Source organism: Otolemur garnettii, unplaced genomic scaffold, assembly GCF_000181295.1.
Source record: "Otolemur garnettii isolate 467f Iridium unplaced genomic scaffold, OtoGar3 scaffold00003, whole genome shotgun sequence".
NCBI classification, from domain to species: domain Eukaryota; kingdom Metazoa; phylum Chordata; class Mammalia; order Primates; family Galagidae; genus Otolemur; species Otolemur garnettii.
The window spans coordinates 29347165-29361127 of NW_003852398.1; the positions used below are offsets into that span (position 1 = coordinate 29347165).

General features: G+C 44.6%; 1 protein-coding gene across 7 annotated transcripts in view; it reads left to right on the forward strand.

Annotated features, from left to right (window-relative positions):
- The window catches only part of PPP2R2B (protein phosphatase 2 regulatory subunit Bbeta), a 495801-nt gene that overhangs the window by 202434 nt on the left and 279404 nt on the right, over positions 1 to 13963 (forward strand). For 2 of the 7 annotated variants that reach the window (XM_003782069.2, XM_003782067.2), the window contains one exon: positions 1114 to 1307. The exons of 3 other annotated variants lie outside the window; for them this stretch is intronic. In XM_003782069.2, the coding sequence (XP_003782117.1) occupies positions 1114 to 1307 (194 nt within the window). Of the gene's footprint in view, positions 1 to 398; positions 1308 to 13963 lie in introns of those variants that run through there. 2 more of the 7 variants (XM_003782070.2, XM_012808948.2) reach the window with 2 other exon arrangements.

The following is a 13963-nucleotide window of genomic DNA, read 5'->3' on the forward strand; positions in this document are numbered from 1 at the left end:
CTCTTACGGTTAGAGGGAAATGTTTTGACTCCGTGAGGAAGGGAGGACTCAGATGTGATCACACTTGTAAAGTTGTGACCCCTGCTCACACAGCCGGCTTAAGCTGTGCTACATACGAGCAGCCCTTCCTCCTGCTCTCTCGTCTCTTTCAGAGGCTGGAGCCCCGGGCCCCGCCCTTTAACTTCACCTAGGGACAACAAACATCATATCAGGGTAAGCAGGGTAAGCACAGATGTAGACTTCCTGGCTGTCCAAAAGAGCCTGTTTCCCTTTGCGGTCCTGAAGTGCAGGTGGCCAGAGAAAGGCTAGGGGCTCAGGACACTAGTGCGGTCGCGGCCCTCGGTTACGTAGATTGGAAGAGGACGTCTACGCTTTCCACGTGAACCTGAAAGCTAGCTGCTGGCTGCCCAGGTGCCAGTTCGCGGCTGCGTGCACCCCACTGCAGCAGAGAGCAGCCGCAGCCTCTGCCTTGGCCACCACCGCTGCTGGGGAAGAGTCCTGGGGCTGCTGACGCGGTTGGGAGGAGCCTCGCCTTTAATGCACCAGCCGCCTCCAGCCTCCTGCAGCAGCAGCAGCAGCTGCTAGTGCGCGCGTGTGGGTGTGAGGGTGAGTGCGCTGGCGCCGGCCGCAGCGCCCTGCCCAGCTCCCCGCCAGCTTCCCTTAGCCCCCGCCTGCTGGAGCCGCCCTCCCGCGGGACCAACACCCTCATCCCGGCCAGGCAAGCCTGAATCCTGCCCCTGCCATCTCGCCACTGCAGCTCGGGTCCAGAGAGGCACCATTTTGTCGCGGCTGCCCGCTCTCCCAGGGGGAGGAGGGATCTTTTTTGCATTTTGGAGCGGCTGCCAACGAGGGGAACCTGTTGGGCATCTCCCCAGCCCCGCTTGTGAGCGCCTGCAGGGCGGGCGGGCGGGACCAGACCCCTCGGGGCACGGCGCATCTTGGCACCCGGAGGCAGCGGAGTCAGGCTAGCATCTTCGCTGGGAATTGGAGCTGGAGTGAGCGCACCGCGCGGGAGGAGCCGCCACAGCCTCCGAGAACCCGAGTGGAGGAGGTGACAGCTCCATTGCCGGGTTTTTATTTTTTTTTTCTCTCCGCCTCCGGTCTCCTTCTCAGGCTCGGACCATGGTGCAGTCCCACTGGCTCCCCTGCCCCCCTCTCCTGTGAGACTGGCTGCGGGGAGGGATCATGGATACTTGTCTGCCGGCTTCTGGTTCCCACGCAAGTAAGCCTGCTGTCAATGGAGGAGGACATTGATACCCGCAAAATCAACAACAGTTTCCTGCGCGACCACAGCTATGCGACCGAAGGTAACGCCAGCCCCGCCACATTCCGCCGCTGGGGCCGGGAGCAAGTTGCGGATCGCTGTGCTTCGCCGACAGCTGGGCGCGTAGTGGCGGAGACTCCTCCGGGCCCTGGGGCTGGGGCGGGGGCTCGGCTCGCAGGGCAGCCACCGGTGCTCCCCACATCCATCCGGGCTCCGTGCGAGGCAAGCCCGGTGTGTTCAGCAGCAGGTGGACCCGGCGCCCATGGGAGTTAAAATGGCCCTTGGGGATTAGGCTTTCAGGGTGGGGCTCCCGCCCGGAATGATGACCCCCGGGGAAGCAGATGACCCTCCCCCAAGACGTTTGCAGGGGTCTTGGGGAAGAGATAAGGGAGGGGCCCAGTAGGACCTTGGTCCCCCCTCCTTGAGCGGAATGATGTTGTATCTCTCAGTGGCTGCAGGGAGGGCATGGTTTCATTTCCTGCCCATTCATCTCTCTGGCCGGTAGGGTTACCTGCTCAGACAATCAAAACCCCCAAAGGCTCTTTGCAAAAGGGCGAACCCTCTCCCCTCGGAAGTGCCTTAGCAAGAAATAAAAAGGTGGCCGGAGAAAATAGTGTTCTGGCAGCCAACGAATGAGGCTGACACGTGGGACGAGCAAAGCGATCGGTGGGGCCTTTAAAAATCACCATTATGAATTCTGCAGCAGTAGTTTCTGCTGAATCAACAGCCAGCAGAAAGCAAGAGGGTTCAGCAAGCTGAGCTTTGCCAAGAGGTGAAATTGTCGTGCCTCTCTCTCTCTCTCTCTCCCTCCCAGCTTGCTCTGACATTAGCGCTAGGGCTTTGAGAGCAGGAAGGGAAAGTCAGCAGGTGGAATCTCATTCTGCCTTTTGTGTGTGAATAGAGTGTGGAGGCATTTTTTCCCCCCAAATGCCAAAACTTTTGCATTTTTGCTTTTATTTTCTACCTGTAGGCCTTTACCCTTAGCCATTCGCACAAAGTGTTGCTTTATCACATTGAGATGTCACATGTGAGAAATGGGTGTGAAAGTGCTTTAGAAAAATGTTGCAAGGTATATTACTCTAAAGTTATTTTTATTATTCTTGGATGCTAACATTTCTGTAACATTGAATCTAATCAAAATAATACTACAGAAATGTGATGGGGGGAGGGACAGTAAAAGAGTTCAAGCTCTAAAAGAAAAAGACACACACGTACCAGGGTAAAGGTGGTGTCTTCTCTAAACATCCCTGGAAGTTTTAGGTAGAACACCCAGTGATAAGGAAAATACAGTTTCCATTTGCCATCATCCTTGGATAGCAGCAAGCCAATACGTCTGTTGTGCTGGACAGATTAAACAGAGTTGTTAAGGTCTGGCCTCCAGGAATTTAGCAATGGCTTTTAAGATGAGCTGCCCATCCCTCCCCATACCAAGCGCCATGCTTACTGGTTCTTTTTATTTACAGGATGACAATGTGATTGTAAAGCATTCTTTCTCAGTCTTGGTGCTTTGTCACCAACTCAGTGACCAGGTAGCATCTGACTAACTGTGTATGTCATCCAAGAGAGAAGGTGGCCTTGCGTCTGTTGGCATTTGGGGGAACATTTCTTTCTGTTTGGCTGCCTTGATGTTTCTGCTATGTTACATTATTCAGGCAAAAGGAAACACTTTCTGAACAGAGAAGATGACCAAATGGGGGCCGTGTGTATGGGAGTGTCAATTGTAGAATAAGGAAATCAGTTAAAAATGACATTCCTTATAGCTTTCAGGAGGCTGGATAGTACCTTTGTTCCTATGTTATCCCATTTTTGTAAACTCCAATTCTGGATAAAATGTCAAAAATGAGACATGAGTTGATAGCAAAGAGCTTTCTAAAATCAGTGTGAATCCGCCTCTCAGATCTTTCTCTTATGTGCTATCTATTTCACACACACACATACTCAAAACTAAATAAATTTGTATTTCACAGGAGGCTTCCAGGTTGTTTTTAATCTGATCTTCATAACAGTATGGGGAGACCAAGAGAAATGGAACTGAGAACATGTAAATACCAGAAGTTGGGTACAGCAAGAAGTTCTCTATAGTCTTAACTATTTTAGGCAACATTCATATGCTTGCGCAGGCCAGAGGGGGGAAGAGTCCTTCCACTTCTTAGGAATTGTTAGTACACCTTGGAAGAGCACCAGATGAAAATATTCTTTGTTAAAAGTCTCTTCATTGAGGGCTTACCCCAAAAGTTTTCTTCCCCCTTAATAATTTAAACTCACTTACTGGGGAATTAGCTTCTAAGTCCTTTTATATTTCTGCATTTTTCTTCTACTTGCTCAGATATGTCAAGTTGAGTTTTTTTCTTTCAAAATCTTCACATTTATCTTTGCATTTTTCTTTCCTTTGCTCAGATCATTTCACACTGCAGTATTCTATTTAAAGTTGAAAGCTTTTTGCTGTGTAGTTAGTGTGAAGGACTCTAAACCCAATTTGCATTGTAAGTGGTGGCTGCAGGCAAGTACATCCAGCTAAGAGCAATGAAAATGCTAAGGGATGCTTGTACTCAAGCTTCTTCTCTCTCTTCCTCTTTCAAAAGAATGCATGATGTACATTTATTAAAGGTGTTTCCTATGACTTTTTAAAAAATTCTGGACATTAAAGTTACTGCTCTCCCCTACCTTTTCCCATCTGTCCTCTCTTTTAAAAGTTAACATCTTCGAGGGTGGGTGCTTGTTATCCTAGCACTCTGGGAGGCCAAAGTGGGTGGATTGCTTGAGCTCAGGAGTTCAAGCCCAGCCCGATCAAGAACAAGACCCCATCTTTAAAAAAATAACCAGGCGTTTTCCTGGGCTCCTGTAATCCCAGCTGCTTGGGAGGCTGAGGCAAGAGGATCACTTGAGCCCAAGAGTTTGAGGTTGCTGTGAATTATGACACTAGGGCACTCTACCAAGGGTGACAAAGTGAGAATCTGTCTCAAAAAAATAATAAATAAATAAATATTAACATCTTTGTATATCTTATATATTCCAAACACTATTCTAAGCTCTTTATATACAGCATTTCAGTAAAAGCAAACCCTACTAAATCAATGTTATCATTTCTATTTTCAATTAAGAAAATGGATGCAACTAAGAGATGGAGATGGTGCTAATTTGCCAAGGTCACATAGCCAGTGGAAAACCTTGTCTTCAAACTCAAGGCGATCTGTAAAGTGTTTGTCCTTCCACTGGGAAATACCACACTGCTTCATTTTCTTTTAGCCACCAGCTCCTGTTACAGGAGAGATCACAAAGGTTGTATCTTTCGGTGTAAGCTGTGCTTCCATCTGGAGGAAAAAATTCTTTGCAGGGGTAATTTGGAAGTGTATGTATAAGGAAGCACATCAGCTAGGGTTGAAACGACCATAAAAATAAAGTTAACATAGTGATCTGATTGGCTTTTTGGAATCTGGAATTCCAGGCTTCCTAAGCAAGGATTCAGCTCTCCAATCTTTCTGTATATGGATTTCTTTCTAAACTTTAAAGCAAACTAGAACTCTCTCCAGTATAGCAATCTATAAGTTTTCCAAATTAATCTTTCTACTTTCATAGGGGCACAGACAGAATACTCTTTATAGATGGAGCGCCTTAAAATAACTGCTCTGTTCTCAGTTTCCTTAGCTGTAACGTGGGACTAACAATAGAACCTATGCCATGGGAAAAATTATTTGATACAGAGAAAGTGGTCAGGAAATTGCCTAACAAAGCCAACCCCCAATAAATGCCCTCAGTACATTACAGCTTGTGTTGGTGTTGCTTAAACTGCATTTGCATTGCAAGCAGGCTGTTTTGTCTTAGATTATGTGTTGATATGGGGGGCTCTTAAGGGAATAGCTTTTGGAGATAGGAGAGAGGTCACTAAAACCCACCATAGTCTTCTTCTCTTGGCTCAGTCAGTAGCTGTGGATCTTACCATTAGCAGTTGGTCATAATGTACTTTCTGGTTCTATTCTTACAGCAAATGAATTCCATCTCCCATCGTGGTCTTTAACCAAACTGTCCTGTTTGTACATATTATAGGAAGAATATGTCCACTAGTCTATGCTGCTCCTTTCAATTATTGACTCACTGATTCTTGCTCCCTCAAATATTAATTGACTTCCTGCAGTGGTGATACAGCATGTTCCAGTACAGACACACTCTCTGTCCTCATGGAGCCTTCGGTCTAGTGAAGGGGGCAAACAGATAAATACAATTTTGCAAATAAACGTGGAGTAACCAATTGTGTTAAGTGATATTCAGGAGAGGCACAAGGTACCTCGGGAAGATGGATCTAATTTAGATGGGGGGCTCAAGGACAGCCTCTCAGAGATGTTGTAAGCTGAGAACTAAAGGATGAGTCTGGAATTAACAAGACCTTAAGGCATTGTAGGTAGAAGGCACAAAAGATATAAAATCCCAAAGATGTAAAATAGTCTGACAGATTCAAGGAATGCAAAGGTGACTGGCTGGAGTTTAGGGAACAAGGAGAAGGATGAGACTGGAGTGTGCAGTTCATTTTGAAACAGATGAAAAGCAGGCAAGATTAATGCAAGGATAGAGGATGGATGAATGGATAGAAATACGATAAAGCAAATTCAAAATATTAAAGACAAAATCCAGGTACAGGTCTGCAGAAATTCATCGTGAATTTTTTTCTACTTTGTTGTCCATTTGAAAATTTTCATTAAACAGTGTTAGAAAAAAAGGGAGACCAGGCACCAGATCACATGGAACCTTGTTGACTACGAAGAGTTTGGACTTTATCCAAACATGGATGCACAGCCATAGCCTTTAAAGGATTTCGGTAAGGAAGGAAATGTGATCAGGTGGCTGCTATGTAGGGTGGGGTCATAAACCAGGTAGGAAATGAATAGGAATGGAAATGGGAGCTACTTAGGAGGCCTGGGCTACACTCTGGGATGGTGATGGTGGCAGAGTTGGAGACAGTTAGGTGAATTTGAGATACAGCATAAGAGAAAAAGTACATGGGACTGACTGGGTGTGATAGATTGCGTGTAGAGAAAGGCTCGTCAAGAGTGACTCCCAGACTTTTGCCATGAGAATGGGTGCCTAAAGGGGGCTTGTCATTGAAATAGAAAATAGACTTTGAAAATTCATTCGTTTGAGGAACCAGTGAGACGTTTAGTTTCACAGGGAGACTTTCAAGTAAGCAATTGTATGTAGGTCTGAAGCTCAGAAGAAAGGCCTGGACTAGCTATTAAGTTTGAAGTTGGATATCACCAGCATATTAAGAATATTTAAAGCTGTGTGAATAAATGAGATGCCTAGGATTGGAGTATTCCAGGTACAGGTAGACTCAATGAGTAAGGAATCACCAAGAAATTTGTAATCTTGGCTTGAGATAAAGTAATTATAACGAAAGTCCTTCACAATAAACTAGGGGCCTTAGTAAGCAGCAGTAACCATACACCGATGCGATTGGCATAATGCCATATGGCCATTTCTCAGCAAGGTAGTAAGATAAGAAGAGTCTAGTCTTGAGTGAGTTTGACTTTAGAGGGTCTCCAAACTTTAGATCCGAATGATTTCAAAATGCTATAGGTAGCTTGTTAGGGCCACAAGAATAAAAGTGAGGAAGTACAGGTCTCTGCCCATCCCCCACCCCCATCCATATAAGCTCAAGAAAGAGGGAAGCTATGATGGTAAAGCTGGGAAGGAACATAAAAATGGCTTTTGATATGAACAGGCTGGGAAAGCATTGGAAAAATAAAAGGAGGTGGTGTGGGATGATGGAGAGCTGCCTCTTAGTTCCTTAAGTTGCCTCGATATTTGTATGCAAATGTGAGATCAGAATGGTATTTCCGATGCATATGGATGAATGTTTGAGCTCTTCAGTGTTCTGAGGGAAACCTGAAATGGGAGGTGAGAAGAAACTGCCTTACGCTCTTGTAAATGACCTTTCTGGGGATGGGAAATGTTCTGCTACTAAACGTAATAACTAGAGTGCATTGAAAATCACTAGCAAGTATTCATTATTAGCATCCAGGTCCCTAGGGGCAATTCCAAGCCCTTGATGAGTGCTGGTCAGAAATGTACCAACGAACCTAGAGTGAATAATATTAGGCCAGTCCTGTCAAAATATTGGTAATGCTCAATGAAAAGAGCACAGCTGTAGACTGACATTCCTAGACTCCGGCATTTGCATTTAAGAGGAAACGAAGGGTCCAATTTAGACACTTAGCCAAGGGGAAAGAACTAAGGTATCATGAGTACTGTCTGTATTCCAGACGTTGTCCAAGTGTTTCTCATATGTGTATTCATTTAATCTCCTTCAGTGACTCTGAGAGAATGGTTGCATTAACCTCATTTTTCCAGAATAAGAAATTCCAGAGTGTGGAGAACCAAAGGAATTGTATAATGAACACGTGTATGTTCCAAATACACTTGCTTGTAAGTGGCAGAACCAGATTGGAGCCTATGCCTGCCTGGACTCCAGGAACATGTTCTGCCTCTTATCAGGAATTTTGGGAGGAAAATGCAAGCTGTGTTCCACCTCCACCTATGTCCCCTGGATGCCCTCTCAGCACTGCTGGCTTCACTTGATCCATCTTTTCCTAACACAGCAATGCACATACCCAGGCCTTCCCTACTGCCCTACTAACAGGGAGCTGAATTCCCCCACCCAAAGCCAGAATCCTTAGGTGACTTAACTCCTGCAGATTTCTTCTACTTTATAGTAAGAGAAGAAGGAAAAATGTTTATGAAAGTGAGCAGTCAAGATGTGAGAACTACCTATGTTTTTGACATCAATGATGTTGTTCCCATACTGAGCCAAGAGGGTCTCACTGGGCCATCTGGGCACCCATTCCCCAGGGCTGATAGCAACGCTTATGGTTGCCTGGACCACAGCAAAAGCAGTGGGACAGGGGCAGTGGTGGGATGACAGATGTCTGTTTGCACATAAATAAACGTGGAGGCATCAGAGGCCTCACTCCGGACACAGCAACTTTTTAGCTTGTCCTCTCATTCCCCATTAATATAAAGATGAGTTTGCTTTCATCCAACTTCACTGCCGAATTTCCTTCTTTTGCTTTTCTGGTAGAATCAGGCTGAAAGCCAGCTCTGATATAACTATCCTGCTGAAAACACAGATTCTTTTTACAAGGCCATTAGGAGCTTTGTCAAAAATAACCCAGGAGTCCTTGAGTCCTGCTCCAAGTTTACTATGGCAAGAGTTAGCAGTGAGGATGAGAGGGCATGCATGTGTGATGTGCATGGAAACTGAGGGGCATTAATAGGCTTATTTGGAGAAAGGGCCACCATGGATACTAAGAAGGGGTGTGCACATATAGAGGGAAGTCAGTCTCGGTTCTGTGCTGTAGAAGAAAAAGACTTGATTACTTACAATAAATGTAAAGAAATGAAGGGGATCTTTGGGAAGGGGGCAAAAGATGTGTGTAGTTTAGGGGTCTAGATGGGCCCCTATTGGCAGGTTTTAACCCGGAGAGCATGGGGTCTGCTGGATGGAATGTGCCAAAGAGCACCTTAGCTGTGGGAGGGTGTCTTCCATGTGTACTGGCCTTTATACTTGGTGTATTATCAACTCAGACTGCGCAAAAAAGTACCACAGACTGGGTGGTTTAAACAACACAGAGTTATTTCTCCCAGTTATGGAGGCTGGAAGTCAAAGATGGAGGCACCAGCAGGTCGGTTTCTGGTGAGGCCTCCCTTCCTACAGAGAGCCAGCTTCTTGTTGTGTCCTCACGCGGTCTTTCCTCTAGGTCTTCCATCCAAGTGTGAAAGGAGGAGATCTCTAGCATTTCTTTTTCTTCTTATAAGGGTGCCAGTTCCATAAGGCCCCATCCTCATTACCTCTTTGAACCTTAATTATCTCCTTAAAGACTCTGTCTCTGACAATAGTCACATTAGGAGTTAGGGGTTCAATGTAAGAATTTAGGGAGGTCTGATTTTGTCCAGGACACTGGGGAACTGACAGCTTCCTCTATCAAGCATTGCTTCTTACACTACTATGAATCCCTGTGAAGTGAGGAACCTGCAGTGTTCACAGAATGGCAGGCCACCTCCTTCACTTACTGTAGGGAGATCAACTCTGTGTCCCTGTACAGGCGCACAAGGTATAGAGGATGGAAAAGCTCTAAACATCTTTAACGTGGACCATTGCAGCAAGAGGCTGAGAGTTCCCAGGTGGCCTAAAAGGCAGAACTTGGATCCCAAAGTACAAAATATCACCAGGAGAGGGTTTTACCAGAGAAGTGGGTAGGCTTCCTCAGAGTCATCTCTCTCTCCATTTTCCAGTATTTGCATATGAAGTATCTGTGTACAGGTTTACCATGGAGGGAAAGGTTTGCATAAATCAGTGCACATGGCCTGTTTCATTTGCACTTTGTTTTCCTCTCACTCAATGATATGTCTTCAAAATCTTTCCGTATCAGAACCCGTACACCTGCTTTGTGCTTTTTAATGGCTGCCCCGTGCTCCATGGGATGACTGTACCACAGCCTATTTAATAGTTCCCTATGGATGGATAGGAAATTGCTTCCGGCTCTTCTGTTACATAAGATGCTGCAGTGATTATCTGTGAATATATGTTTTTGTTCAAATGTTCTCCTTTCTGACTTTATTGCTTTTGAAGCCGAGTTGCTTGTTTCTATTGCTTAGCAAAATATAAAGAAGAAGTGTCTGGTCTTCCATTTATTCTTCCTGTAACCTTGGATCTGTCACCTAACCTGGAAACCCAAATTTTCTAATGTAGAGAATGAGAACGACTTTATACCCACTGATGTGTGCACAGGACTGTGCCTTCCAAAACCATTGTGGATTTGAGTTTTAGCAAAGCGTGATGATTGCTGGCAGCTGTGGGGGGGGCTTTCTATGTGCCAGGAACAGGCTTTGGCTTTTAAAGTATTTTTCTCATTTAATCCTCACAATTCTATAGGCTGATACTGTCCTTATCCTCCTTTAAATGAAAATTTGAAGCAGAATGAGATTATTACTTATCCAAGGTTACACAACAGTAAGTATTAATAGAACGGAAGTCACGTCCAAAGCTGGCTGATTTTAAAGTGCATGTTCTTAAATACTGCAGAAGATCGTCTCAATGTAGCATATGGACACACTTGATTAAATCAAGTTATGATGCTGACACAGAGCAAAGAGTCTTCATTTTCCTAAAGAAATACTCTTTGGAGTCAATCAGTACAAAGGGTCCAATTTTTATGAAGAATTTGGAAATGAACAGAGGCAAAATTGCAGGCACTGCAGCATTGTAAGCACTACATGGGACGGACGTCAGAGGACCGGAAGGGTAGATTCTCAGTCCTGCCGCCATAACTAGGCACTTTCACTCTGGGCGTCATTTCCCTGATTTCCTATGATGAGATTGAAGATGGGGGAGGGGAGGCATGTTCTCTACAGATTTTCTGGTTCTAAGTTTTATGGTGCATTATGTTCGTATCTGTGGTCCTCTAGACCTCTTTGGTCCGTTCTGATGTTGGGTGTGGCATAAGACTGGGGCAACGTGGGCAGAGGCTTTAAATGGCCCCAGAGATTCCAGGTCTGGTTGTACTTACTGATGGGTCAGATCATCCTTCTGACAAGAAGGCTCTGGTGCAGCCAAGAGGAGGAGCCAGAAAGGGAAACTTCTCTTTGCCAAAAGCTGCTGCAGATGGAGGAGCCAGTCTGTCTGGGCAGCCATGACTTTGAGGGGAGCCATTTGGCAAAGTTTTTGGCAGAAGCTGCCTTGCAGGATGAGTGCTGGAGACGGTCCTGGGCTGGAGTGAATCAGGGATGCAGCAAAGGTGGCTGGTGGAACAAATAACCATCTGGGGAGCAGGGCGCTGCTCATCTTGCCGCACTGACGGGGGAGAACAAGTGCCAATCAGGAAGGCCGAGCTCTCCGCGACACCATCTGACAGGCACAATAGAACCCCCACCCCCACCCCACTGTCACACCCTGCATGCAGGGGGGCTAGAAACCCCAAGGGAACCTAGGCTTTCAGAAACCAGGAAGACCCCAGTTTCCTTCGCTGTTACAAAGTAGGGAAGGAAATTCGACTCAAAAGAAAAAGTATTCATGGCCAAGTGCTGTGCAGCATGTGCTGGGGCGAATGTGAAAGATCCGCTCCTGTTCTCAAATATCTTTCACTATTTGCCTATTTGGGCAAAAGACACGCTTTCCCCACATGTAAAGCTGATCACATAAGTGAGGTTTCGGGAGACTGCTGTGTTTACCTCTCTAACCTTGTGAGCTGGCTGAGGTGGCGGAGTCAGAGCCCACCTGGCTCTAGAGCTGTTTCCCGCATTGCTAACTCTGTGGCCCAGGCAGTCTACTCCATCTCGCTGGGTGTTTCCTTACCTACAAAAAGATGGCAGGGGATGAGACAACATGTTAAATAAATCCCAAAGAGTCCCTTTCTTACACTATGCATTTGGGACCAATGGTTGATGATGTTTTCAAAAAGTTAAGGGAAGAAATACATAAAATATTATATATATATATACACACACACAAACACATATATATGTACACATATATACATATTTTAAACAGTATTCACTACCTAATTTCTTTCTTTCTTTTTTTTTTTTGTTCTGAGACAGCCTCACTATGTTGCCCTCAGTAGAGTGCTGTGGCATCACAGCTCACAGCATCCTCAGACTCTTGGGCTTAAGCAATTCTCTTGCCTCAGCCTCCCAAGCAGCTGGGACCACAAGCGCTCTCCACAATGCCTGGCTATTTTTTTGTTGCAGTTGTTGTTTAGCAGGCCCGGACGGGGCTTGAACCCACCAGCCTCAGTGTATGTGGCTGGTGCCCTACTCGCTAAGCTACAAGCGCCAAACCTCAATACCTAATTTCAGTGCAAGGCCTGATGACGAGTCAAGGCTTTATCTTTGAGTTTTGATAAACTGATTGGTGGTTATAATATATTTCTTGCACCACACCCAAAATGACAAAGACCATGCTCGCTTCAGGTTTTCTGGAGGTAGAATGAAAGTGTACAAAAAATGTACATGTACATTCTTAATAACAAATGTAGGTATGTTGCAATAATTTCTTATCGCAGAAGCGATCTTACTTCAGAATCCTTTTAGATTTTTATGATTGTTCTCCAATTTGTATCACTTCTGCATTTAATTTGATAATTCTTTGTCAAGTCTTTTTAAAGCATTCAACTTAATTTACATATGAAAGAATCATTCTCTTTCTCTTCACCTTCCATGATATTTAATTAAATAATAAGTAAACGGGTATCAAGGGATTTGAGAACAAGTACCCTGACTCTAAGTAAACATAAAACTGAACCAGAAGTGTGCCTAGGTGCCAGAGATTAGCCTACTAAATTAGCTGTGGGTGTTTATAAAGCGTGCTGTAGGTCCATTTTACAGGGGAAATGGGAGACATTTTTGATCTAGTGGGTCAGCCACTTAGAGGTCTGTTAAAAGTTTCTGCTGTAATTATGATGAGGAGGAAGAGCTGCTATATATTGAGTGCTTGCCTTGTAACAGGAATTGGGCTAAGTATTCTGTATGTACTCTTTGTGAAGTACTCTATAATATGTGTATATATGTATGTGATTACTATATGTGATAGAAATATGTATGTGTATGTATATCTGTGTCTGCATAATTTAATCCTTAAAACAACCCTCACAATTATGTACAATTAAAGCTAAATTAGATGGGACTTTTAGGGTTTATTCACCATTGTTTATCCATTTCCTGGTATAGCGCCTAACAAATAGCATTCATTACATATTTATTGAGGAAATCAGGGAAAGGGGAAATATATTTCCACTTTACTGATGATACAACTGAAGCTTAGAGAATTTGTGTGATCTGCCCAGTATCTATCAATAGACCCAGAACTTGAATGCAGGCATGTCTGACACAAAAAATGTATGTGTATATTCTTAATAACAAATGTAGGTATGTTGCAATAATTTCTTTTTTTTGGTATAAAACCCTAGGACATATACTTTCAATCTGATATTGCCCTAAGAATAACATAGTCTGATGAAAATTTGATATTATTATCTTCATTTTGTACAAGTATATAGATCATCTAGGAGAGGAGTCAGTCACCATTTCCTGCAAAGGGCTAGATCATAATATTTTAGGCTTTGCCAACCATATAGTTTCTGTCCCAACGCCTGAGCTCTGGTAATATATGCCCATGGTTGCGTTCTAGTGAAACTCTGTTTACATACTCAAGTGGTGGCCTGTTAGCCATAGTTAGTATCAGCCCCATTCTAAAACAGTATTAGGAACCCAAGAGCAGTTTGGATGATACTGATCATCTAAGTGAGCAGCTTCAGAAAGTACTAGAGGGACACTTACAAACCAGGAGTGGTTCAGCAGGGAAGGGGTCCTTAGTGGACGCTGGCCAGTGGAGAGAAGTGGTGGGAGTGTTCCTCATTGGAGAGATACTCTTGTGCCCTGTTAGGAGGCAAAAGTAAGCAGGGATAGTGGCATGTTGTTGGAGCAAATGAGCTAGAGATTAGAGATGTACAATGCTTGACAGCTCATTAGAACTCCTAGTCGGTGTGTGTCCTATTGCTCACTCTGTAGTCATTTTAAAAATATATATTAGGCACTGTGCTAAAAAAAAATTGGTATATAATTCTTAAGAATCAAATATAGGGCTCGGCGCCTATAGCTCAACCGGCTAAGGCGCCAGCCACGTACACCTAAGGTGGCGGGTTCGAATCCCCA